The 27,736-nt window shown below is 42.5% G+C and overlaps 1 protein-coding gene and 3 non-coding genes across 9 annotated transcripts in view; all 4 read left to right on the top strand.

The window, feature by feature from the left end:
- Positions 1-27,673, top strand: part of ATG16L1 (autophagy related 16 like 1) — a 32,591-nt gene extending 4,918 nt beyond the window's left edge. For 2 of the 6 annotated variants that reach the window (XR_004001936.1, XR_004001940.1), the window contains 19 exons: positions 1,133-1,238; positions 2,067-2,140; positions 2,350-2,601; positions 3,204-3,269; positions 6,195-6,281; positions 6,786-6,842; positions 7,038-7,085; positions 7,807-7,909; positions 8,921-9,026; positions 9,445-9,515; positions 12,049-12,120; positions 16,999-17,119; positions 17,979-18,084; positions 18,917-19,066; positions 19,619-19,666; positions 21,638-21,739; positions 22,142-22,502; positions 24,535-24,609; positions 25,328-25,469. Coding sequence is in view for 1 of the 6 variants with exons in the window: in XM_030574864.1 (XP_030430724.1) it covers positions 1,133-1,238; positions 2,067-2,140; positions 2,350-2,601; positions 3,204-3,269; positions 6,195-6,281; positions 6,786-6,842; positions 7,038-7,085; positions 7,807-7,909; positions 8,921-9,026; positions 9,445-9,515; positions 12,049-12,120; positions 16,999-17,119; positions 17,979-18,084; positions 18,917-19,066; positions 19,619-19,666; positions 21,638-21,739; positions 22,142-22,235 (1,663 nt within the window). In the remaining 5 variants the exon portion in view is untranslated. Of the gene's footprint in view, positions 1-1,132; positions 1,239-2,066; positions 2,141-2,349; positions 2,602-3,203; positions 3,270-6,194; positions 6,282-6,785; positions 6,843-7,037; positions 7,086-7,806; positions 7,910-8,920; positions 9,027-9,444; positions 9,516-12,048; positions 12,121-16,998; positions 17,120-17,978; positions 18,085-18,916; positions 19,067-19,618; positions 19,667-21,637; positions 21,740-22,141; positions 23,691-24,534; positions 24,610-25,327; positions 25,470-27,593 lie in introns of those variants that run through there. The other 4 variants (XR_004001937.1, XR_004001938.1, XR_004001939.1 and 1 more) reach the window with 4 other exon arrangements.
- LOC115658157 lies at positions 8,219-8,493 on the top strand. Its single transcript, XR_004002190.1, has one exon.
- On the top strand, positions 10,362-10,624 carry LOC115658156. The gene has a single exon (XR_004002189.1).
- LOC115658158 lies at positions 16,244-16,497 on the top strand. Its single transcript, XR_004002191.1, has one exon.
- Positions 27,674-27,736: the final 63 nt, after the last annotated feature.

Below are 27,736 nucleotides of genomic sequence, written 5' to 3'. Positions count from 1 at the left end.
TGCACTTCCCCAAATCCTCTGAAGAAAAATTAAACATTTGTAAAGTAACAATCAGAACAGGAGAGAAATTGAAAACCTGCCATGTACAGGAAAGGGCTAAATTATTTTCATCGAAGACTTAGGAAGAGGCAAAAAGATGGAGGTAAGATATTCTAGATATAAGAAGCTTTAGAAGGAAAAAACATTTTCACAAAGAGGTGAGAGTAGGTGGAGGAGATCAGGGCTAAATGAGCTAAGGAAGTGGGGAGAGGAATACAAGATCCGTGAGGAATAGGTCCAAAGAGAGAGATTTTGTTGTATAACCTCAAATGCATGTGGGAGTTAGTGAAATTCTTGGAATAAAGACTATGTCAGAAGGCAAGCAGCAGCAACTCTGCATGTCCTGTGGTGGGGAGATCAAGTTTAGGGAGGTACAAGAAAAGATGAAGGGATTGATGAAGGGTAGTCAGGGAAATGGTGTCAGGAGGTGATGGTATATCTGAAGGCGTACAGTTGAGAGAGGAAAAAGTAGAATTACATAACAGGGATGGGTACAACAACATGATGGGAAAGGTGAGTTCTAGGTCAGGAATGAACCCCTCCACCCCCAGCCCCAGGAGAGAGAAAGAAACAAAAAACTTTAAGAAACGAACTGAAAGTCTGAGCTGAGGATTATGGAGTAGTACTGGAGAGTACTCCTCTTGTCCAAAAAACTACTTCTGTCCTTAAGACCTGTAGCTGAAGAGAGTTAAGTCACGTGTTTGCTGACTTGAGGAAAGCAAAATGTGTCCCTACTTCTAGGATGCAAAGACCTCAAGTATTTTGTATACTTCTTGACAGGGAGTTTCAAGAGGGTTATTGAAGGATGCATTTATATGTTTTAAATGTCATGCCTGACTAGGTCTGGCTGTTTTAATGGGGGGATAATGGGATGTATAGACAGACTATGAAGAATTTACAAATATGCATGAGAGTTCCTTTCGTAATAAATTTCAATACAGGGAGGTTGCCTGGAGGGTTTTAACTCCACCTTAATTTCTGAATGTAGTTACACGAATTTGAAATTGCAGGAGATGCTGTTATGAGGCTAACTAGGCAGAGGCTCAGAAGCAATCAACTTCTAGCTTGTGAAATCTCTCCTCTAAAATTCCAGTCCAGGGCATGATGGCACAAGGAATGAAGCTCAATTGCAGGAAATGGCCCAGCTGAGGATTAAACATCAAGAGGAGCTGACAGAGCTGCATAAAAAGCGTGGCGAGGTTAGAAAGTCCTCTTTCATGTATTGTGTGGCCTACTTGTGGCCCTTTGTGAGCATGGTGTCTGTGCAGTAATTATCTAAAGCTATTGGATTCTGATCCTGTTTCATTATCTTTGCTATTGTCAAATTTAAACTTCTGATAGGTTTGTTACCCCTTGACACTTCTCAGTTGCAGAATGTTCAACCTGTTCATGTGATTGACTTGTAATATTCATTGTTATAGTTGAAAGGATTTGCTTTTCCTGCATAAGTGAATCTTCTGGTTGCTACTTTATTTCAGCAAAGAGTCCTGTGGCACCTTATAGACTAACAGACGTATTGGAGCATGAGCTTTCGTGGGTGAATGTTGCATCTGATGAAGTGGGTATTCATCCATGAAAGCTCATGCTCCAATACGTATGTTAGTCTATAAGGTGCCACAGGACTCTTTGCTGCTTTTACAGATCCAGACTAACAGGGTTACCCCTCTGATGCTACTTTATTTCTGTGCTTTTTGTGATATTTGAAAAAAGTGAAGATTTGTTCCTCATATTCACCCTCAATGTTTGATGTGGCTGTGTCCAAAGGAGCCTTTCTGTCTGACAGAGCTGAGATACTAAGGGATAGTAACAGTGATGACAACTACTCCTAAGTAGTAGACTTCACAGTCTGATACTGTCTGCTAGTACTGTGTCCAGAGCTGTTTGCTGTCTTTGAAGAAGAGGAAGTTCTGAAAGATGCACACATTACTTTATAAAGTTGAACTGACTCATTCTGACTAGGAGCCAGTGAATGGCTGGTGTACAGGTGGCATCCCTGCATTTTTTGTAATTATTTTTTCTCTCCTTAGTTGGCCCAGTCAGTGATTGATTTGAATAACCAAATGCAGCAGAAAGACAGGGAGATGCAGATCAATGAAGCAAAGTGAGTAGGAGCAATTTCTTCTTTGTGATGTAGGGCATGAGACCCAGATTTTTGGTCAGGTGTTTGTTTTGTATTACAGTAGTGCCTAGGAGCCCCAGTCATGAACCAGGACACTGTTGTGCTAGGCACAGTACAAACACAGACCAAAAAGATGGTCTCTGCCTCGAAGAGTGTTTTCCATTGTGTTACTTATGCTGTTGCTCTTCCAGGATTGCAGAATACATGCAAAAGATCTCTGAGCTGGAAACAGAGTGCCAGGAACTGCGCAGCAAGCTGCAAGAACTTGAGCGAGCCAATCAAACACTGAAGGATGAGTATGATGCTCTCCAGATCACCTTCACTGCCCTAGAAGAGAAACTGAGGAAAACTACTGAAGACAACCAAGAGCTGGTCACACGTTGGATGGCAGAGAAGGCTCAGGAAGCTAATCGGCTCAATGCAGAGAATGAGAAGGACTCGAGGTGAGATGTTGACCATATATTTGGTAAAATAAGTGTGGTTTGAGTATGCCGGCCCTCGAGGGACCATTGTCTCCTAGAGTCTTCTGTCTACTCTGAAAACCTAGACATTCAAGGCAGAAAAGATTCTGGAACTTCATGTTCATCCAGTGGGGCTAGCAAAGTAAAGTATATTCTCTGAGGCTTTGTCTAATTGTAAATAACTAAAGTAAGGGCTTTTCCACTATTGCCTCAGGAAACTATTCTAGTCTAACAGATCAAACAGCTGGAATATGTCTTCTGATTTTACCACGCTTGTGTCAGATATGGTTACTCCTAGTTTTACCCCCTTGAACTAATCTTAACAGTTTCTTCATTTTCTGTATCCCGTTAACTTAGTCGCTGTTTGACCAAGCAATGCATTAACTTGAATCAGTTCCTTGTAACTTTTGGTTAACAGCCATATATGCAGTCTTCAAAGTGTGCTTTTTCCAAATGCAGCTTACATACTTGCCTCCTTGGCATGTGATGCCTGTGTTAGCATCATATAATGTCACTAGATTTCTTTGTTGACATATCATTATAAGGTTGTGCTTATGTAAAGAACTTTGTTTTTTCCCCTCCAGGAGGCGACAAGCCAAGTTGCAGAAAGAGCTAGCAGAAGCTGCCAAGGAACCGCTGCCAGTTGAACAGTAAGTAACCCTGATTTCAGGCAGTAGAGGTGTGCCAAAACTGAGGTCTGGGAAATAAATCTGTTCTTTCACACTGGACAGGAGAAACAGGTGTCCCTTCTCATCACCATGCATGAATGTATTTTTATTAGGGCTGTCAAGCGATTAAACAATAATAGAATACCATTTACTTAAATATTTTGGATGTTTTCTACATTTTCAAATATATTGATTTCAATTGCAATACAGAATACAAAGCGTACAGTTCTTACTATATATTTTTTATTACAAATATTTGCACTGTAAAAATACAAAAGAAATAGTATTTTTCAATTCACCTAATACAAGTATTGCAGTGCAATCTCTTTATCGTGAAAGTTGAACTTACAGATGTAGAATTATGTACAAAAAATAACAGCATTCAAAAATAAAGCAATGGAGAACTGTACAGCCTATATGTCCACTCAGTCCGACTTCAGCCAGTACTCAGACAAACAAGTTTGGTTACAATTTACAGGAGATAATGCAGCCTGCTTCCTGTTTACAATGTCACCGGAAAGTGAGAACAGGTGTTTGGATGGCACTGTTGTAGCCGGCGTCCCAAGACATTTACATGTCAGATGCGTTAAAGATTCATATGTCCCTTCATGCTTCCACCACCATTCCGGAGGGCATGCGTCCATGCTTATGATAGGTTCTGCTCGATAACGATCCAAAGCAGAGCAGACTGACGCATGTTCATTTTCATCATCTGAGTGAGATACCACCCTCAGAAGACTGATTTTCTTTTTTGGTGTTTCGGGTTCTGTAGTTTCCGCATCTGAGTGTTGCTCTTTTAAGACTTCTCAAAAAATGCTCCATGTCTCATCCCTTTCAGATTTTGGATAGCACTTCAGATTGTTAAACCTTTGGTCAAGTGATGTAGCTATTTTTAGAAATCTCACATTGGTACCTTCTTTGCATTTTGTCAAATCTGCAGTGAAAGTGTTCTTAAAATGAACATGTGTGGGGTCAGCATCCAAGACTGCTATAACATTAAATATATGGCAGAATGTGGGTAAAACAGAACAGGAGACATAAAATTCTCCCCCAAGGAGTTCAGTCACAAATTAACTTTTTTTTTTTCGATGAGCATCATCAGCATGGAAGCATGCCCTCTGGAATGGTGACCGAAGCATGAAGGGTCATATGAATGTGTAGCATACCTGGCACGTAAATACCTTGCAGTGCCGGCTACAAAAGTGCCATGCGAATGCCTGTTCTCAATTTCAGGTGACATTGTAAATAAGAAGCAGGCAGCAGTATCTCCCGTCAATGTAAACAAACTTGTTTGTCTTAGCTATTGGCTGAACAAGAAGTAGGACTGACTGGACTTGTAGGCTCTAAGGCAGGGGTCGGCAACCTTTCAGAAATGATGTGATGAGTCTTCATTTAATCACTCTAATTTAAGGTTTTGCGTGCCAGTAATGCATTTTAACGTTTTGAGAAGGTCTCTTTCTATAAGTCTATAATATATAACTAAACTATTGTTGTATGTAAAGTAAATAAGGTTTTTAAAATGTTTAAGAAGCTTCATTTAAAATTAAATTAAAATGCAGAGCCCCTCCCCCTCGCCCCCCAGACCAGTGGCCAAGACCTGGGCAGTGTGAGTGCCACTGAAAATTAGTTTGCATGCTGCAGGTTGCCTACCCCTGCTCTAAAGTTTTACATTATTTTGTTTTTGAGTGCAGTTATGTAACAAAAAATAAAAATCTACATTTGTAAATTACACTTTCACGATAAAGAGATTGCACTAGAGTATTTGTGTGAAGTGAATTGAAAAATACTATTTCTTGTTTCATTTTTACAGTGCAAATATTTGTAATAAAAATAATGTAAAGTGAGCAGTGTACACTTTGTATTCTGTGCTATAATAGAAATCAATATATTTTAAAATGTAGAAAAACATCAATATTTAATAAATTTCAGTTGGTATTTTGTTGTTTAACCGTGCGATTAATCAGGATTAATTTTTTTAATTGTGATTAATTTTTTTGAGTTGATCGCTTGAGTTAACTGTGATTAATCTACAGCCCTAATTTTTATAGAGAATTAGGGTAAATTACATTTTTATCTTCAGTAATTGTGATAGAGGAGTAATTGGGGGGGAGGGATAGCTCAGTGGTTTGAGCATTGGCCTGCTAAACCCAAGGTTGTGAGTTCAATCCTTGAAGGGGCCACCCAGGGATCTGGTACAAAAAATCAGTATTTGATCCTGCTAGTGAAGGCAGGGGGCTGGACTCAATGACCTTTCAAGGTTCCTTCTAGTTCTAGGAGATAGGATATCACCATTTAAAAAAAAACAAACAAACTTGAAAAGTCAGCTTAAAATCAGAAATATGCAGTAAATTTCCTTATTTGTATGTTTATAGAATGAGGAACTCTGCTGTGACTAAGAATATCAACTCAAGTTTGAAAGTCCTAAGGTTCATTCAGTGAATTTGCACTCATATCTCAACAGAATACAATTTCTGTGATGCAGTGCCTTTGGTAGTTGGAATAGTTCTCTTGATTTGGGAGTGAGGACCACTGGAGACACATTTTGGAAAAAGTTGGGACTACATGCAACAGTAAAATAGGGTTTCATATGAGGGCAGAGATTGTACAGATTGGAAAAATAGTATCAATTACTTCTGTGCTGGAATGGATTTATGCCTAGATTCTGCTTTGCTTGCTCACTTACTACCTTAAGTATGAAGTGCTCTTACCTCTGTAAGTTACCAAGTAGGTAATATGCAGATTAACTTTAAACCAATATGGGAACTGGAGAGGGTGTGTATGGGGGGAATATTTGTTCACTTTATTGCTGAATAGAGTTGCTGCCTCTGGGGTTTGGCAAAGGGAGTTGATTACAATGGGCCTTATTTTGACTGATTCAAAAGGAGGCATGTTCCCATACTTCTCCAGGGATGATGATATTGAAGTGCTTGTGGATGAAACTTCTGACCCAGCTGAAGAGACTTCTCCAGTGCGAGCTGTCAGCCGGACATCCAGGTATGTAGACTGATATTCCTGTACCTTTTTAAGGTGCCTTTTGAAATGTCAACATAACCTAAGAAGGGGTAACAGTTAATGAAAACTGTGGAAAAACTACTTAACTCCCTTCCCACCTAGACTTAGCACACACATTTCTTACTACAACACAGCAGCAAGGGTGGGTAGAGTTATATGAACAGCCCCCGCCTGCAAGAGTAGGGGTCAATGAGCGATTGACAAGTCTAAACAGAGCTTCAGATTGCTTAAATCCAATGAAGAAAGTCCTTTCTCAAAGGTTTTTTATAAGGTCCTTAACCTCACCCCCAATTATATATTCCAAGCTGTGGTTAATGGTGACCTGCATGTGCTGCTGCTCCTGCTCCCGTGGGGTCTTCCCTTCTGAGCTTGGGCTGAAAGGGAAAGCATCTTTTCCCAGATACCTGGTATTGTGAACTGTATTTATTGATCTTCATTTGAATAATCTGTTCATAAGGCTTAAACCTGTCCTCCCCTCCTCTTTAGTAAGCGACTGTCACAGCCAGCTGGAGGCCTTCTGGACTCTATCACTAATATTTTTGGGTAGGTTAGAACACCTTCACCTTTTCTTGTTTTATATACTGGTTTCAACGTACACGAGAATTTCAGTGATGTAAGGAATGCAGATGTCATAATGTCAGCCTTTCTTCTAGTGTCTGCTTTTTTTTTCTTTTTGTTCTCCTCAACTTCCTGTTTCTTCCATCTTGCCGTATGCTGACCTCTGACCTTTCCCTCCAGTCTGTCTGAGTCTTCCCTTTTGGGACATCACTCTTCTGATGCTGCCAGGTGAAAACATTATCAACTCTTAGTCCAGCATGTGAATATGACACTGAAGTAATGTGGAACCCAGCTTCACTACCCTGCTTAGGCTTCAGATGTTCATAACATTGGCTAGAAACTTTCCAGTTAGTGATTCAGGCAGTCTTTCTGAGTGGAGCAGTATGCGGATTTGGTTCTTTTTAATGACAGTGCTGTAGTCAGCATCTCATTAGTTGAGGTCTCTTCCCCAGTGACTGTGCTGTAGTCAGACCCTCTGGGTGGAGTCCTGCATTAGGTGGAAGGTCTTTCTGTAAGACAGCGTTGGAGTCTGGGCTTTCAAATGGGGTACTCCATTGGCTGGGATCTTCTTACAGCCACAGTAATGCAGTCTGAACTAGACACAGTGGTGGGGTTGCAGTCTGTCCCTCTAAACTCATTGTGATGTTTACATTGTTTGACTCCTTAGTGCAAGAAAAGATGACTACTCAGACATTAGGTTGGCAGTGAAGTTGATAGTGTGGGAGCAAACTAAGGTTAAGCTTGGTAAGAAAATGCAGGCATGAACTGATGTAATGTAATCTGATAAAATGCAGTCCAGAAAGGAGAGGGGGAAGAATGAATGATTTTGGCCCAGTCTCTCATCCACCCCACAGTTATAGTCGGGCTCATCCAGGTCTGTGCCTGCCACTTTGAGAGAAACTGCATCCACTCTTTTATTTAACATATTTTTCTGTGTGTCCCATCACAGGAGACGCTCTCTGTCCTCATTTCCTGCTCCCCAGGAAAATGTAGATGTGCATCCAGGTTCCAGTAAAGAAGTGAGAGTGCCCACTACTGCAGTGTATGTCTTTGTAAGTATATCCAGGAACTACAAGTTTCTTCAAACTCTTCTTGCCTAAGAAGAGGAGAATTTGGTCTTTGAGTAGCAAATGCTGTATGGGATAATATGGCTCTGTTTGTTTAAACTGCTCCAGGTAATGTTTTAAATCTAGAAGATGACTCATAAATTGGCAAGGCAGCTAGGTCCATTTAATCCGTATTGACTTTACTCTCAGCCTAGATATCTACCTAAAACAAAATTCACTCAAGTGCATGCATCCTTCACACGTTCAGTGTTCCTTCTTTTGTGGTCATAGTTAAGTTAATGTATGTTTTGCTGAGGTCAATGATGACTAGTAAAAGGTCTGATTGCACAAAAGAATCGCACTCCCATTACCCGTTCAGCTCCCAACAGTCTCTCTTTATCCCATCGTGCTATAGCAGTGCTGTGATTGAGGGAGAGGCTGCTGACAATTTAGGATAAGTTCAGTGCCTGTTATCCACAGTTTAAGGAAGCATGGCCCTGAATATCATCCAACAGAACCAATTAAGGAGTTTAGGGTTTGGGGTGTCTTGATTTGTGGTGTGTGTGATCTCAAGTTTTCAAGCTGAGACCTCTTCTGTATGTTATGGAATAGTGAGGCCATTTTTGAGTCTGAGTCTGTGCAAGGCAACTCTGAATTATTCATTTTATAGCTGGAAAATATTGGAGCAAACTCTTGTGAACCAGTCACTTGCTTTGAATGCTCACTTATTAGAGATGGCTGCTGCATGGCTAAAGAAATCCCAGAGATTTCCTATACTCATCCTAGTACCTGGGTAATCCACCTGAGTTTTTGTGGTATTCTGATTTGTTTAATATAGGCTTTGCTAATTTTATTTAGTATGGGCCTTCTGGATATGAAAGATGATCGCATTTGGGCTAGATCACAATTGTGTGCAGCCTACTCTTCAGCAAGCTCTGTATGGGGCTACAGACTGTTTGGTGCTAATGTCGTTTGGGGTGGCTGTGATTATTGTTTTTTTGCTCCCCTTCCCCCAAGGATGCACATGATGGAGAAGTGAACGCAGTGCAGTTCAGTCCTGCTTCCCGATTACTAGCAACAGGAGGCATGGATCGGAGAGTTAAACTCTGGGAAGTCTTTGGAGGTAAGCTTCTGCTCTGAGTTATTGTGTGAAGTGACATAGGCCAAAAAGAATACTTTGTGTCTTGTACCAAATTTAGAATCCCATACAGTTGGCTCATGCAAAATGGATTTTCTTCTAAAGTTTTTAACTCAGTTGCTGGTGTTTTTAAGTTGAGGATGCTGTTCTGCAGTTCCAGACAAACACTATATAAGTGTGAAGCAGTTATGTTAAATCAGCTGAAATACTACTCGGAACTGTGAAGTAAAGCCAGGCTCAAGCAAATTTATCGAAAGCCAGTGCCACTATGTAATTCGTTTTTGTTTTGCTGTGGTAATTCTCCCAGTGTGTTGGCCAAATGGAGCTAACACAGAAGTTCAAATCCTTCCCCCAATTTGTATCTGCTCCAATCCATTGCTTATTTGTTTCTTTCTGCATACAGACAGATGTGAGCTGAAAAGTTCTCTCTCTGGCAGTAACGCAGGGATTACGAGTATCGAATTTGATAGTGCTGTGAGTATTTGTGTAATACCCATAGTCTGTGTTTGGGGAGAAATTAATTGCAGTAGCTTGTGCTCGGCTACCAGTTTCACCCATATGTTTTGAAATTCATTCGCAAAGAAACAAGTTAAAATACGTGCAGGAATACCTGACAAACATTTTAAAATACTGTACAAAACTTTTTTATATGTAGGCTGAACTCTAGTTTCAAAGGGACACTTCAGTGAATTAAGTTTAACCAGATTAAGGCCACTGTATTATGAATTGGAGTATGTCTACACTTAAAACACTATAGCAGCACTGTTCCAGCGCCTCAGCATAGACAGACACGACAGCAGCGGGAGGGGTTCTCCCATTGCTGTAGTTAATCCACCTCCCTGGGAGGCAGTAGCTAAGTCATTGGAAGAATTGTTATGTCTACACCGTTGGATCATCATAGCTTTGTCTCGAAGTATTGAATTTTCACACTCGTTAGAATCATAGCTATGACAATGTAAGTTCCCAGTGTAGACCAGGCCTAGGAATATCCACGTTGGTTTAATGCAGTTTAATTTATCCACTTCAAATTCACACCTGTAGGTAATTTGGATTAACTTTACTGAGTGTCATTCCCCTCTTCCCCCACCCCATAGACATGCCCTAAAACTCTGATCTGCACTTCACTTTTCAGAAGATTCCCAATAGCCCAGATAACTGGATTTTGTATGTTTTAAAATGAGCTAGGTCTTACCCAAACTATGAATTTCCACTGCTGCCTTTAAAGCTCCTTGAAACTACTAGAGTTGTATGTATCTGTTCCTGTTGTATGCACTGAGAAATTTTTACAACTTGGTGGTGAGGATTAGATGCCTTACTTGAGGTCTGTGATGAATAGTAAAGGTCTGATTGCCTGAAGAATTACACTTCCATTACTCTTTCAACTCCCAGCAATTTCTCACCCATCATACCTCAGCAATGCTGGACTGGGGGAGTGTTTGCTGACAAATGGTGATGTGTTCAGTTCGTGTTCCCTAGAGCATCACAGGCACAATTCTGATCTGCATCCAACAGAACCAGTCAAGGAATAAGGAGTTTTGGAGGTGCATATGGGGTACATGATCTCAAACTTTCTTGCTGAGACCTCTTTCACCGTGTATGAACTGAGGCCAAGTTTGAAGCCATCTTTACAGCTTAGCATTTCTGTGCTTTCACATTACTGATACACCTCCAAAACATCTTATGTTGGTCTTCACCAGTTCACTAGAGTCCTCAAACTGTGGGGCATCCCTCAGGGGGGCGCAGAGGAATGTCAAGGGGGGTGCAGCGGGCCCGGGAGGGAGCTCATGCCATGCAGCCTTGCTCTGACCCTAGTTCTGCTGCGGCCCCAGTCCCAGCCGTCCAGATGCTGAAAGTCTGATTACCCGCAGTAACCGATCTCTACCCCTGGAGGGTGGGAAGAGCAGCAGCAGTTGCTGCTTTGGGAGTCTGGAGAAGCACTTGGGTGGATACTGTGAGAGAGGTACCAGCAGCTTTCGCCTCCTGCCCTGGGCACAGCTCCCCCTCCCTTGCCCCACTCACACTTCCCATCGCTGGAGTGTGGCTCCCCCTCCCCTGTCATGCCCCACTAAACCCTCACCCCGACTCCTGGGGGGTAGCGGTGTGGACTGAGCAAGGTGGAGTTGTGATTGAGAAAGTTTGGGGACCACTGCACTAGAAGATTGGCTGGTGTTGCTAACCTGCCTGGAGAGACTTGTTCTGATGTAAGTGGCTTGATCACATAGCAGATCTTGTCAGTTAGAACACATGCATCTGAGTTCCATGATATTTTTTCTGAATCAATGAGTCACCTGAGACTGACAGGCACAAGCCTTGTCCTCGTGGAATTTTTATTGAGAAATAACTTTGCCATAGTGTCTTGAAATAGGATCTCTGTCTAGAGTGACAGGAAGGAGCCACCACCCTCAGGATACTCACTCTATATCCATTTGTCCATCTCCTGACCCGAACTTAATTGGTTTTTACTACCTCTGTTGAGAACCCTGTAGTTGGGAGTGAAATTGACAAGAATCAGGCCAATCTAACTCTGCAGTTTGGGTCAGCTAGGCCTAATAGCAGAGGCAGATGCTGGAGCTATTTTTGTGGAAGGAGAGGGAAAAAATAGAGACTGGGTGGGGTGAAGGCAAACTAGTAGAAAATCCCACTATCCTTGCAGCAGCAAGGAGGTTATGAGTAGAAATTGTTTGGAAAGAATGTCCCTTCCTTCCAGCACTGTGACCATTATTCCTTTCATAGCCAATTGTTTTGGGAATCTGTGGACATGGCTCATGAAAAAATTACATCTTTGTTAAAAATATCTTGAAAATCTTCCTCCTCCTCCAAACTTAATTGCTGCCTCCCTCCCCCAGTTGTTTTCTTAGCAGTATGGCAGTAAAGTGAACCCTGTGGATTGTCAGTTCTAATGACTATCCCATAGTATTGAGACTTTCTGGAAATATTTGCTGGATATAGTAGTTTACTTCTCTCAGTCACTGTGGGAAATTTCCTTAAATCCCTCCTGTTTTCACAGGGCTCTTATCTCTTAGCAGCTTCAAATGACTTCGCCAGCAGAATCTGGACTGTAGATGACTATCGATTACGGGTGAGTCTCCTGCAGAAGGCAAGCAATGTATAGGCTGTTTCTGCCCAGTATTCCCATTTATATTCTTATGAAGGACACTGGAAAATTGCAGATTCCACTGTTTTAGGATCTTGCTAGATTTTTGTTTGTTTTTTTCCCTCTCCTCGCAGAACATTAATTGAATCTTTATCCCTGTTTAATTGAAAAGAGCCTTTACAACATAACCTGATGTACAACCCTGGCGTCTGCACATAGCCTCACAGAAACCTCTCCAGATAAATAGCAACCAAATATATGAACTTTCCTTCCTTCCTCTGCACATAGGAAGTATTAACTTTAGAACCATTTAAATGTTAAGAAACAGCAGTCTTAAGGACCCAAAGGCTGTAGCATGGTTCAGGTTTTAGTTAAAACACAGTTCTGTTTCCTAGAATAGATGCATTTTAACTGAGTAGGGGCCAGCCTGGGTCCCTGGCTCAATTATTGAAGTAGACAAGCCCTGAAGCACTAGTCTCTAATCAGGATACTTAACAAAATACTAATCTCTTGCTCATGTTCTTCCTCCACCTCTTCAGAGTGGACTCTTTGGCCCTTACCCAAGGAAGGACATGTCTGTGATCTACCTAGGCTGAAAAGAGGTCTCTTCCTGTAGCAGAGGAAACTTTCTGAAGGCTTGGCTACACTTGAGAGTTACAGCGCTGGTGTTGTCTTTACAGCACTGTAACTTACTCCCCATCCACACTGGCAAGGCACATACAGCGCTGTATCTCCCTGGCTACAGAGCTGGTTGTACTCCACATGGACGAGAGGAATAAAGAGAACAGCGCTGGTGCTGCTGCGCTGGAGTACCAGTGTAAACAGTGATTAATTTTACTACACTGTAACCGACCTCTGGAATTTTCCCATAATGCTTTTAACTTAAGAACTCTTTTTGTTTTGTTGTGAACTCGGGGCTACGGGAGCTGCTTATCTAAAAAACAAACACAGCAATTGTTTGCTCCAGCAGAGGCAGGCAGGGAATGTCCACAGCTAGTGTTTGCTGGAGGAGAGAAACAGCAGGGCAGGGGTGGGAGGGAGTCATTTGGAACAGCTGCTTATTTGTCTGAAGCCTATTTGCATTAAGAGTGAATGAGAGAGGGGTGGGGGAAGTGATCGGAATTTGCAAGGCAGGGAGCTGACACAGTGTCGGCTCCAAAAATCCACTCGCGCTCTCTCTCCCCCACGCTCCCTGTCACACGCTACCCCACCCCCCTCTTTTGAAAAGCACGTTGCAGCCACTTGAACGCTGGGATAGCTGCCCGTAATGCACCACTCCCAACACAGTTGCAAATGTGGCCACACTGCAGCCCTGGTAGCTGTCAGTGTGGCACTGCAGCGCTTTCCCTACACAGCTGTACGAAGACAGCTTTAACTCCCAGCGCTGTACAGCTGCAAGTGTAGCCAAACTCTAAGAGGCTTCACTTATTCCTGCTCCTGGACATGATCCTTGTTCCTAAATTTTTATTTTAGGACTATTTCACCAAGCATTATTTGGCATGCTGACTCTAACCCAAGATATGTTCAGTTGCTCTTACAAGCTGTTGCGTGCACAATCTGTCATGAAGCATTTTGGAATGGTCAGGCCTGTTCCCTTTCTGCCACAGAAGCTCTACAGTCATTTCTGCACTGGTTAGCCTCCCACGCTCTTCAGGCATTAGAAGTGAACTTGAATCTCTCTTTGCCCTATGTTGCTTTATTTAATCTGTTGCATGAATGATTTTTTAGCTCTGTAGATCTTCAGCATTTCACATAGTTCTAAAGTACACCTATAATACAACTAACTTGATTGCTTTTAATATTCATAGATTTATAGATTGTAGGGCTGGAAGGGACCTCGAGAGGTCATTGAGTCCAGTCCCGTGCCCTCATGGCTGGACCAAATACTGTCTAGACCATCCCTGATAGACATTTATCTAAACTACTCTTAAATATCTCCAGAGATGGAGATTCCACAACCTTCCTTAGCAGTTTATTCCAGTGTTTAACCACCCTGACAGTTAGGAACTTTTTCCTAATGTCCAACCTAAACCTCCCTTGCTGCAGTTTAAGCCCATTGCTTCTTGTTCTATCCTTAGAGGCTAAGGTGAATAAGTTTTCTCCCTCTTCCTTATGACACCCTTTTAGATACCTGAAAACTGCTATCATGTCCCCTCTCAGTCTTCTCTTTTCCAAACTAAACAAACCCAATTCTTTCAGCCTTCCTTCATAGGTCATGTTGTCTAGACCTTTAATCATTTTTGTTGCTCTTCTCTGGACCCTCTCCAATTTCTCCACATCTTTCTTGAAATGCGGTGCCCAGAACTGGACACAATACTCCAGTTGAGGCCTAACCAGCGCAGAGTAGAGTGGAAGAGTGACTTCTTGTGTCATGCTCACAACACACCTGTTAATGCATCCCAGAATCATGTTTGCTTTTTTTTGCAACAGCATCACATTGTTGACTTATATTTAGCTTGTGGTCCACTATAAACCCTAGATTCCTTTCTGCCGTACTCCTTCCTAGACAGTCTCTTTCCATTCTGTATGTGTGAAATTGATTATTCCTTCCTAAGTGAAGCGCTTTGCATTTGTCTTTATTAAACTTCATCCTCTTTACCTCAGACCAATCAGTGTAGTTGCAGTCCCTCCCAGTTTGATATCATCTGCAAACTTAATAAGCGTACTTTCTATGCCAATATCTTAAGTCGTTAAAGATATTGAACAGAGCCGGTCCCAAAACAGACCTCTGTGGAACCCCAGTTGTTATACCTTTCCAGCAGGATTGGGAACCATTAATAACTACTCTTTGAGTATGGTTATCCAGCCAGTTATGCACCCACCTTATAGTAGCTCCATCTAAGTTGTATTTGCCTTGTTTATTGATAAGAATATCATGCAAGACTGTATCAAATGTCTTACTAAAGTCTAAGTATACCACATCCACTGCTTCTCCCTTATCCACAAGACTCGTTGTCCTATCAAAGAAAGCTGTCAGATTGGTTTGACATGATTTGTTCTTTACAAATCCATGCTGGCTATTCCCTATCACCTTACCACCTTCCAAGTATTTGCAGATGATTATCTTCCCTGGCACAGAACAGAAGTTAAACTGATCTTTATCTCCAGAATGTTAGATCTTGTATGGGAAACCTTCCAGAATGTGTCAAAATCTTCTGCAGCTTTAGATTGGCGCCAAAATCCTACCATCAGTTAGAAACAACAGTGTATATAACAGTTTAATAGATCATCATTAAGAAGATGATTCTGTCATGGAGGTCATGGATTTTGTGACTTTCTGGGAACTCCGTGACTATTTCTGCTCCAGGCCTGGCGCAGCTGTCAGTCCCCGGGCTGCTGGCGGAGCTGGCCAGTGACCGGCACAGTGTCTGGGCTTGGGTCAGCCCCTGTGGGACTGGAGCGGCAGGGGTTGGAGCAGCTGCAAGCCCTGACAGCGCTCTGTTTGTTGTGTTCCTCCTCCTCTTCTTCCCCCCCCCCCCCCGAATATTTTTAGTAAAAGTCAGGGACAGGTTATTGGCTTCTGTGAATTTTTGTTTATTGCCCATGACCTGTCCTGACTTTTACTAAAAATATCAGTGACGGAATCTTAACCTTAATCATCATTAACTTTGTGTGAAAAGTCCCCATGCAAAACTCCACTCAGTCTTCACAAGATCTTTCTGCAATTTTCCAGTGTGCCTAATGATTTCTGGCTTTGGGTCTGTACCATCACTGCTCACTGAGCTAATACAGTACATTGAATTTGTTGTCTGAATGGGTTTGGTGCATGGATTTAGCATTCCTTGCATGTGCATTGAGAGAAGTTGAGTTGATTTAATATTAAATTCTGCATCAAACTACCTATTTATAAACAACTATTCACTTGTTAGTGGCAGTGCAGGACAGGTGGTAATGGAATATTCTCCAGAGTTATAAAGATCTTCTCTATCCATAAAATTGTGGTATCCAGAGATTAACTGTCATGTTGCAACCATTGAGACAATCCATGACCTTTGGGTTTTAGTGCTGTTCAATAATTTTTCAGTTCCTCAGACTCTGCTCACGTTTCATTTCCATTTTTAAGTCTTCTAGTGGTTCTGTAGGCCATGTAGCAGTGTGCAAGTTAGAAGTTCAGTGACTAACAGTAGAAGGTTTGATTTTTGGGGATTGCTCTCTAATCACTTCCCCTGTTTCCAGCAGCCTGTTCCCTCATGCTACATTAGTTCTGTGATTGGCAAATAAGTATCTAATAATTTGTGATGATTGTACTTCATGTTCCAAGGGGCCCTGACTGTGGTTGGCATCAGACAGAAACAGTCATGGAAATCTGCTGATGGGAGCAACTCTGGAATCTCTGGAGATCTCAGGCTTTCAAGCTGAGACTTCAGAGTTAACACTAGATCCCTTTTTGCTGTACTTGACACCATCATTTCAACTCTTACTCTGCTTTAGTCTATACCCTGGTCTCTCCTTTAAGACCTTTGTAGTTACCATCTTTCCAGCTGAGGTTACTAGGGGTGGTAGCAAAGACTCATAGATTTCTAAACAACTACTCCTTAACTAGCCAAAGGATTTGCAAATGAGGGAGAGAGTATCTCCTACCCAGAGACTGAGTATGCTGCCTCTGCAGCTCTCTCTGCACTTGCTGACTCACGGAGAAGCAGACTGGGAATCAAAGCTACTTTGTTTAACCAGAATGGAAAGGTGGGCTTTTTTTTTTTTTTGTGATCCATGCCTCTAGTCACACATTAGACTAAGGTGGGAGGAGTTGAATCAAAGACTTTGTCCCCATTAAGCTGCTGAATGGCAAGATCAGAGCCATGAGGACAGGAAGCAATTGTAGCTGAAACTGCTCATTACACCATGTAAATCTTCTCTCCCCAGCACACACTGACAGGCCACAGTGGGAAGGTTCTGTCAGCCAAGTTCTTGCTGGATAATGCACGCATCGTGTCGGGGAGTCATGACCGGACCCTCAAGCTCTGGGACCTGCGCAGCAAAGTTTGTAAGGAAACCATTTCCACCCAAGCACCAACACTCTTGTCTTTCACACACCTCTTATTCTCTTTAGTGGTTGTCCAAAAAGCAGAAAATTGCAGCCATACTGCTTTTTGATGATATTCTAATCTTCAATATTGCAAGCTAAGCAGCGTCAGGCCTGGCTGATACCTGGATGGGAAAGCTAAGAAAAGTCCATATGCTACAGTGAAAAGCATTGCTGACTGAGTGAGCAACTGCACTCTATAGACCCTCTTGTCCATCAGACTGTAGAGTGGGTTTTTTATTCTTCTGTAGAAACTTGGAGGCAGGTCAGACCTTACAACCCTAGGCTGGTCTTAAGCCCCCTCTTGAAAACCCTACCCACAGTTTCCTGCCTCCAAGTGAAGCAAATGGCAGGCTTCAGTTTTTCACGCAGAAATATTTGTCTTAAAATATGCTCCTGGTTTCTATACTACAACTTTGCATAGAGACAGCCTTTCACCCCCAGTGTCCTACACCCTTGTTTATGTATAAAGAGGAGCATGTCATATTCATCCGTGACATGTTTGACTAATTATGAAGTGGTGGTAGAACAACTGTCCTTGTACAGTTGTAGGGATGTTGGGCATGGTAGTCAAGTGGTTCAGAGGAATAATGTGCTGTCAAGATTTTGGATCGGTTTCTTCTAAGACAAGGCTCACCTGTTCCCACCCCACATGACCCCAAACTCCTCCCAGGGCAGTAGTTTCAATGCAGCTACAGAATTTAGATGTTTGCTGTTCAGTGACTTTTAAATACTGCTATCAACTTGTACAGCACCATGTGAAGGGGACTGTGTTGTTAGTGACTTACCCCGCCTCCCTTTTTTTTCTTTTCTTTTCAAGGTATAAAAACAGTATTTGCAGGATCAAGCTGCAATGATATAGTGTGCACAGAGCAGTGTGTGATGAGTGGACATTTTGACAAGAAGATTCGCTTCTGGGACATCAGGTAAAACTGTACTCTGACACAGGGATTAGATTCTCTAGCAATTATTTAATGCTAAAGAACATATAATGAATCTGTGAATTGTGACCTTCCCATTCTTTGAGTTCTCTATTGCTTGGAGTATTTATTACAGGAATATGAGAGAGTCATCAAGGATAAAGAACCTTTTTGCACGATAGAACTGCTGTTTTGGTCTCTGAGCTATTAGTAGCATGTTGTGTTATATATTGACAGCAGATTAATCCCTGAGTAAGGAAATATCTTGCATTGTTCTCTGTCTTTCTCTATCTTTCTAGCTAGTTTTAGGTATCCCTAGCTGGTTCTGAAGGAAGTTCTGAACAGTCCTTGGTTAGGGACAAAATATCCACAATGTGACACTTTAGTTGGGAAATAAGAAAAACGTGGAAGTGGAACAAATAGTGGAGACCTGTTCTCCTATCCCCATGCACCAGGGCAAGTCTAGGGATACAGATTTTGATGCTCATGTGACAGGATCTACTCCTAAGGGAATTCTGTGCTTAAAAAATAAAAAATATGCATATTTTATTTGTCAGTAAATAAATATGAAGGCTCCAGCATGGCAGTGGGGAGCACAGGCTGCACGGAAGTGAGAGATCACCCAGCTCTGGGCACCCAAAATGATGTGCCTCTGCTGCTGAGGAGGAGCACTTGACCCCTCTTGCAGTTTCCTTTTGCTTTCCTGTCAGTCATTTTTCTGTGGAGAAGCAAATAAATCTGCAGGGGATGGGAATTCTGGTTACATACAGTGGCACAGTATTCCTCCAAGAGTAAGGATCCTTGATACACAGTTACTCATGCTGTTTTCTGTCTTCAGGACTGAGAGCATAGTGCAGGAGCTGGAACTGTTTGGGAGGATCACTGCTTTAGACCTGAACCCAGAGAGAACAGAGCTCTTGACCTGTTCCCGAGATGATCTGCTGAAGATCATTGATTTGCGAGTCAATGCTGTCAAACAGACTTTCAGGTGAGTGTGATCCCAGTAAGGGATGTGACAGGTGACTGGATTCTGTGGCATAATTGTAACTTTGGTGTTACCGTTGTCTTTTGTGAATGAAACCTTCCTATTAGTCCTTCAATGGGGAGGTGGAAGCCTTTGGAGCCATGTCGCTGATGATGTAGTTTGCACATTATCCATGGTTTGACAACAAAGATCTATTATGTCTAGGGTGACCAGATGTCCCAATTTTATAGAGACTGTCCTGATTTTTGGGTCTTTTTCTTGTACAGGCTCCTATTACCCTCCACCCCCGTCCCGATTTTTCACACTTGCTGTCTGATCACCCTAATTTTGTCAAGATTTTGCTTCCACTTCTTTGAAGGAGACAGCTTGTCCCCCTCACTGGCGAGAAAAGTCCTACAAATTAGGTTGGAAAGAGAGAGATGCTTTGTGTTAAACAGAATGTAGAATTTATCCCAGTCAATGCAATAATCTTCATTTAGTCCTTGAGGAGGAGCTGGCTTTCCCAAGATTCATATTAGAAGAATGTAACACCTACCTGATTCCAACTTGTTTCAGTGCCCAGGGATTCAAATGTGGATCTGACTGGACCAGAGTCGTGTTCAGGTAAGAGGCCAAACTGGGGAGACTGAGCAGAGTTCGGAATGGGAGGGTGGGGGGCCAGCTATTTGGTTTACTGCAAATTCTGCAGTGACATTTGAGGGAAAAGTTCCAAACCACCATACGCTGTCAAGCTAATTACCAGTCGGCAGCATGCATTGATTGCTTCTTGATCACTTGTGCTACAACTCTAAACTCCACATTTTGGAAGCAGTAGTAACACTAGTCATAAGACAAAAGGGGACACTTAGCACTGGGCAGTCAGCAAAACTGTTTTCAGACTTGGGTATCTACAATGAGACACCAAAAGAGCTCACCATTTTTAAAAATCAGGAAAAAGGGAACAGGCAGTGTTTGCACACAGTCTATATTAAAACAAAGTTTATGTTGGAAAGTCAAGCCTTGAAAAGCAAGAAAATGTCAGAATTAAGATTGTCCATGGAGCCTTTATTTGGCCCCCAGTGCATATTTGTTATGATATCTTATTACAGCCTCCTTCCTCCTTGGGCTTGTCATCCAATCTATCTCCTCTTCTCCCCACCCCCTCCTAAGCCCCAAGTGCCAGTCTCCTGGCTCAGCCAGTTCTTCATTCTCCCTTCTGCTTTTGAGTCAGGCTACTTCTCTGCCACACTGCCTGGACACCAGCAGCAAGGGCATTGAGAGGAAAAGAGGGATAGTCACCTGGCTGTCAGTTCTGGTGCCCAATGTCATAGTGGTCAGGAATAGCAATTGCAGGGAATTCCTGCTCAGCCTCTGTGACCCTGGGCTAGAACATTCCACTATAGAAGGAATTTTCAGAGAATTTAGCTGACAAGTTCTAACAAGTATCTACTGAGCGTTTGTCAACTGCAGTTTTTCAGAGGCTTTAATTTGTCTGAATCTGGGTAGCTTTTCTTGGGAACAAGAAAAGGCACATCTCTGAAACCAGGGTGACAACTCTTCCCCTAGACTATATGTCCTTGTTCCAGAGTGTGCAGATGATAGAGCTTCTCAATGAAGTGTAAGAATTGTTTTAATATGGAAACATTTTTCTAATATCCTTCTCAAACGATTGAACCATTTTTGCTGAAATTCAGGTAAAAATGGTCAGTCTGGGACAGACACCTGACAAGGAAAACTTCAGCCCAAATGGTTAATGTTTGGTAAAGTTATAAGTAAATGAAAACAGGATCTTTTAACAGGAATTGTTGGAGAACCTTAAGTATAGAAGGTGCCACCAGTTCTGCTGATTTTAAAAAATCACGTTTAGAATTTTTAAATATGACTGACAGGGATTAAATATAAAACTAAAATAGAAAGGTTAAGATCTAAACAATGGAACCAGGTAAGGGTTTAAGAGTTAAATATTTAAAAAGCTAGGGCTAAATTTAGTGTATATAGACATGGCTTATCCTAACCATTTTGCTTAGGTTTATACTTCAACCTTCCCCATCGCCTCCCTTTTTTTCCCTTGTAGATTACAAGCTTTTGGGGGGAGGAACTGTTTTATGTGTTTAAGGTGCCTAGCACAAAGGAGCCCTATTTCTCTTCAGGGCCTTTGGCTGCTATTATGATAGACTTTTGTAGGTTCCTAATGTTAGGAATCGAATAGAATAATATACCTAGCTTATATAGCACATCTTATTCATTGATCTCAGAGTGCTTTACAAAGGAGGTAAGCCTCGTTATCCCCACCTGAGGCATAGAGGTGAAGTGACTTGCCAAGGTCACCCTTTTGGCCTAAGTAGATTTCACAAGAACCAACATCTATCTTTAATTGCCAGCCACCCAGCTGTTACATCATCACGTGATATAGAAACTTCTTGATCTTGCTAATCAGTGTGAATACAAGCTGGAGAAACTTTAATATTTGCTAGTGCAGACCATTAATATCAGTTTGCTTGTTTTGGAAACATTAAAGATTAGCGTGGGTACAAAAGCTGCTAACTTCAAAATAAATTGTTTTTTCTCTTCTGCACCTAATATGTGTTTCAATAGCCCTGACGGTAGCTATGTGGCAGGTGGTTCAGCTGATGGGGTCCTGTACATCTGGAATGTGCTCACTGGGAAAGTGGAGAGAACTCTCGCGAAGCATCACAGGTGAGACAGGAAGCTCGTAGACTAAACTGGTGCAGGGTCTGAGCTGTGGCTCACATAGGACCTGTGGTGAGGAGAGGTGGGATTGCAGATGCGGAGTTCCATTCCCATACCAGTGTTCATGGGTTATTTATATGCAGCTTCTCTGTGGATTCATAGCAATAACCAGTAAAGTGGGCATTAAGGCTATGAAATTTGTGTTTTGTTGTCAGATTGCTTGTTCACAGCCAGGGCATTAAGTATAATATACTCCGAATATCCCTGGGAGACTGTTACAAATGCAGGTATCATTTGAATGATCTGAGAATGAATGAGCTTTGGAAATTATGGAGTTTAATTCCTCCTGTCCTAAATGCTGCTGTGAAATTAGAATCTCTCCTAAATTGACACCTGGCTTCCTTTCAGCTCCTCTATCAATGCAGTGGCGTGGTCACCAGCCGGTGCCCATGTGGTCAGTGTGGACAAAGGAAACAAGGCTGTCCTGTGGTCTGAATTTTGACGGGAAGGAGATGAGACAGGAGGATGCCGGTCCAGGGCTGGACAGAATGGAGGCCCAAGCCTAGATTCATCCTACATGCATTTGGGCTTCATCCAATGGGCTTCACTTCTCAGAGGAGAGCTCTAATGAGGCAATCAAGGACGAGAAGCTGGAGGCAGAGCTCTTTACTGCCTATAAGCGTGCTGCTGACCCTCAGGCTGATCTGGATGGTGAATACTACTAGTCATGCCTTGACATACAGTATCTATGCACTGGATGGAGCCGAAGGTACTAGCCAGATTCCCTCACCGGACAGCTGTGCCAAATACCCTGTTATACAAATGTATGCACAGCACTTCTAACTTGGAAGTGTTGGAAAGACGTTTACCATGTATTCTGACCTAATGCATGTCCTGTTTCCTGTGTTCTGTTCCCATGGAGTAGCTTAGGCATGGGGTGAGGGCATTCTGAAACATGGACAGAGTGGATCCTAGTCAGTCTATAAAGTGATGGAATAACTGTAAAGTAATTTAAATGTTTCTGTTGCTCTGGCAGTTCTGCCCCCTGTGTTGTTGGCTGAGTTTGAGGCTTCTCCAGTTCTGACATGGTCTCTCTGGCAGTTTGTAATCCGAGAACTCCCTGCATCATTTTGATCTGTATTTCAGGGAACTGTCCATTCTTCAGTGATGATGCATCTTTGTCAAAACTCCCTCCAATAGCTCCTATAGCAAAAGTACCAAAAAGTGGGGAAAGGAGAATTTTAATTCGAACCAATATATTTCCAGTTTTGTTGGCGCGTGGAGAAGGGGAGGGGAGGAGAGGGGAGAGAAGAGAAGAGATGTAACATCTGCAGTGGGAGTGGTGGTGCTGCTGTGATGAGGAATGTATCCATACCAAGACTTCCAGTACCAGAAAATAAATGTATAGTCTCTTCTGCTGTCCATCCGTCCTTCTCTGTTGAAGGCTGTTGGTGGAGCATGGGGGAGCAATGGGATTCAATCCTGAATGTAATGCTCTAGTGCTGGCAATCCCTGGCCACTTGCTCCCTTTTTGAGCACATGTGCAATATTCTCCTTTGTGCTTGAGCCCTTCCTGTGCCATTGAACAGGGTTTACACCCTGTATCCTCAGGCATCTAAATATGTGAGGTTGTTGAAGGAGAACTAACTGTAATGTTTTATAACTTTTATCCAGCCAAACTTTTCCACCTCAGATGGGCCTCAAGATAAGCCACCAGCGTTCTCTCGCCTTTTTATTTGCACTTTATTTTGCTTCCTTCCTGAGCTTGTTTTCTAAGGAAGTGTTTTGATGGGTTAGGAAAGAGGGTTGTTCCTAGGACCGTGGTCTCTCTCTAACCCAGCCTTTCTTTCAGACAACTTCTGCAGAGGGGAGTTGAGAGTATACAGGGCAAATCTTTTATTTATTCAGCTGCCCACCAGAATTTGATTGTAAATAAACCTATGTTCTGCTTTTAAAACCCACAAAGCTTCTCCTCATTTGTTTTTCTTCTTGTCCTGAAAGAAAGGGGAACCGATATCAAGTTTCTTCTCTCCTCTCTTTGCTGTTTCAGTGGACTAATGTTAGGTTTGGGTCTGGTGGTGGTGGGGTTCTTGACAGCATAGGCACCGACTCGCAGGTGCTCTCGGGCTCAAACACTCATGGGGGAAAAAAATAGGGGATGTTCAACAACCACCAGTCACAGCTGTTGGGCAGGACCTCAGGATGGGGGATGGAGGGGATGGGTGGGAAGAGGTGGAGTGAGGAGGGGCCTCAGGGAAGGAGTTGGAACCTTGGGGCAGAGTGGGGTGTGGAGCGCACACTGGGAAAAATGTCAGTGCCTGTATTTGACAGATATTTCCAGTGGATATCCATTGTCCTAGAGCCAAATTTACCTTGTCTCGTATCAAGAATGTGGTCATGAAACTGAAGTTAAAGGAGCCAGTATCACATTGTTTAAAGCTTCTAGCACTGGGGACTCTGGCCCATGTTTTGAAGCTTGAAAAGTTGATGTATACTTGGATGTGTGGGATGAATTACTGAATTCAAGAACTCCCTATCAATTACTAGTTTCTCAGACACTTTCTGCCATGAAATGTCTGTTCCTCCCTTATTGCTTGGACTGTTATGTTGCCTCTCAGTCTCCCAACATGGTCTGAAAAATGTGGTATAAAGACTATCTGTACACCGAACCCTAAAGTAACTCCCTGTGCCAACACTGGAGTAATGGAGCAAAGCCTTCACCTCCTTTGGTTATATTGGACAAACTACTTGTACAGTTAAGAAGCTTCCTTAGCCAATCACCTCCTGTTTTGCTGTGGCAGAAACTCAGTTGATGGTCCTTACTCCCAAAGGCAGAGCAAAGATGACAAAAACAGAGTTGCAGTTCTACTGACAAGGTAAAAGCCCCTTTGGATTTTAGAGGCACATTTTTCTTTCAGTCTGTCTGCTCTCTGAAGCTTCCTGCAATAAAGTGTGCATCTCCAGGTCCTTCTAAGATGGCACCTGCCCAGTGCCCTGCTGACCTCAGGGGTATTGCAGATAAAGCAGACCGCTAAGTGATGAGTCAGTGGGATGAAAGATTACCAGGGGATTAACTCTACCCTAATAAGAACTGCAGGCTGTGGTGGGGAGGATCAGGAAGGGTTTAAGATGTTATAATTTAAATTGGCATATTTGTATTTTTATATAACATAAACAGTAATCTGGGTTTGAGGTTATGATGCCAGAAAATGTTTTGATTGTTGGATACTACTAATCAAATTAACATTGAACCCATATAAAACAAGAGGTAAGAATAGGTCAAAGCATCTAAAATTCTAAAAATATACGTAGTTGTTTATGAGAAAGGTATATATCTGTAAATCAGGTGATCAACTCCACTCTTCTGCATTCTCCCATATGTGCAAGTCCTGTTTAACTAGTTGAGGTTGTACCTCTGCTTTCTTTTAGTGTGCACTCAGCTATCTTCCAAACAACTGTTGTTTCCAAAGAAGCCAAAAATTCTAGTCCAGTGAAGCAGAAATGACAGAGACAATGACTGCTAATAGCCTCTTGCGTCAGCTATACTTTCAGTTAACTCAGGAATAGAGAATTTTCCCTTGCTTTTCATTTTAGGGGGATCTTTAGTGGATTTTTCACTCTTCTTACTACAGTGGCTTTAAAGAGCAGGATATAGTGGGGTCCACTGTGCTTTCTTGGAGAAATTTGTCATCTTCCAATTCAGACTCTGAAGACCAGGGAGGAGCCTTTTCACATTCCTGTGACAAGGCAGCTGCAGCTTTCTGGAGTCCTTTTGGAGGCTTAACATCCTTACTCTTACCTCTCTATTTGGGAGTCAAGTGAGTCTGTGTCCAAGGGGAAACTGACTATGGACCCAGTCGGGAAAGGAAAAATGTACATGAAATGGGAACAGCCATCAACAAAGAACAACTCCCCTAGCCTGTATCCCATTTCTGTAATGCCATGCTAGAAAAGGCAGCATCTTCAGTAGAAGTAACTGGGAGCGGGGAGGTGAAGAGAATCTTGAGTGGCAGAGTTGCTGGAAAGGTGGGGGGAATTGGGTCCTCCTGTCACCGGGATTAGTCGATATCTCTGCTTGCCTTGCCTTTATCATCCTCTTTAGCAAGAAGCAGAGGAGCCTGATAGGGTTCTGTAGGATTCTTGTTCTGCCTCCTTGCCAGGAGGGGATGACTGAGCTCCATGGTGCCCTCTTCCCCAAGAGCCTTGTGGTGGAGGCAGCAGAGGAGGAAGAGAGAGAACAAAGTGAAGTACTTGCTGTTGAGAGTTGCCTCGTTCTCTGCCTCTGTTCTGGAAGGTGAGAGAGTCTTCCCAGAGGTTCTTACTGCAGACTGGTGTTGCACTCCACCTGAAATGAGCCCACAGGCTCTGAGAAACACTGCAGGAACAGAGCTACCAGCAATGCCCGCTCGTCCCCATCTGGTTGAATAGGCTTTTCTGGAGGGTAGTTGCTTCTGCAGCTCAAGTTTGGGTGAAATATGTCTGCTCTGGCAAGGGCAAAGGGTCCAGCTTTAAACAGAAACTAATAGCGGAATAGCTGCATGCCACATACCACACCACTGGAAATAAACAGCCAGCTCTGCCTTACTGGTACAGTTATGGGAGATTGTCTCCCTGGAATAGCTCTCTTCTCTCGTCAGACATACATGTTCCTAGAAGTATGGGGGAAGGGTGGAACCACCTCGGAGCTGTTCCTAAAATGTCCATCATTTCAGTAGTGCTCAGAGGCCTCATTCGGCGTCAGGGCCTTGTGCTAGCTACTCCACAAAAGTAAATGAAGGCGCTATTTCTGTTGTGAAGGGCTGGTGATCATTTCTTCCCCTCCCTCTGCCCCATTGTTGACCAAGGAAGCTCTCAACAAGAGAAGCTTGCTCCCAGCCTGTTCTGTGACAGTGATGAGTGCTAGACCTGGGGGAACACCTTTGGTCTCTGCCCTATAAATGTTTGTTCAAATAAAAATGGAATTGGCTTCACCAGAGAGGTGCAGGTACATTTTTACTTTCCCCAAATATTCTCATCAAGTTCTTATGGAAAGGAGGGGTGGGATTTTTCAAAAGCATCTGAAGGATTTAGTGACATAGTCCCATGTAAACCTCTTGGGCACTTGTGAAAATCCCACCTGTGGATGTTTGCAGCAGCTACTAACTCTAAGCAAATATTGGTGAATAGTCACAAAAGCAAACTTTTGAGTGGTTACTGGAACTCTGATTGCAAGAGTTTAATTCAGTCGGGGAATGGAAAGAATACCAGGGGATCTCGCCAGTGAAAACTAACATGTCCTGCCAAAGTATCAAACACAGCTGCTTCTGAAATGTTTACAAGCCATGAATTACCCACAAATTATTGTGTGAACAAAATCAAATTGAAATTTAAGAAAAGCAAAAGCTATTTTCAGACCATTCAGGAGCAGAAAGAAGCTAAATTGATCAAATTGCTTGTCTCTATTGTATATCTTTTGTACATCTTTAAACATGTATTTGAGTATGTGTAATTTCCTTTTTATAAACTAATTGAAGAAAACAGTGGGCAGGCCACCAACATAAACTATTTGTACAATGTGCCCGAGGATGTCAGTGGCACAACAATAGATAAGCTTTGTGTTAACTCTGCAGTTTATCGATTGTGGAAATAACATATATCTATTGATAATGTACTTGCAACTCTTAGAATAGCCTGTATTTATAGAGACTTGTTCTAATGCTTGCAAGTTCAACATCTCACAAATAGTTCTTTGTTTAGCTCCTTATTAGGCTGCATGATTTGCAGCCCCAATAGAGAAAGAGAGGGAGAAAGAGCTTTAGAATAAAGCTGCTTTCCATAACCCTCCTGCTCCATATAAATCTGTGCTGTCTTTACACCCAAGGAATCTGGGAGGATGGCACTGTAGACTCTTGAAGATCTGGGGTCTCTTTAAGTAATACCCAGCACTGCTGACCTAGCCGATCTGTTCTTAATCCAGGTACAATATTTGCTGCTTGAAGGGGATTAGTTCTTGAAAATGTGGGT

Source organism: Gopherus evgoodei, chromosome 9, assembly GCF_007399415.2.
Source record: "Gopherus evgoodei ecotype Sinaloan lineage chromosome 9, rGopEvg1_v1.p, whole genome shotgun sequence".
NCBI classification, from domain to species: Eukaryota; Metazoa; Chordata; order Testudines; family Testudinidae; genus Gopherus; species Gopherus evgoodei.
Note: the sequence above shows the minus strand (reverse complement) of the source record. Positions and strands in the feature narration are given on the sequence as shown.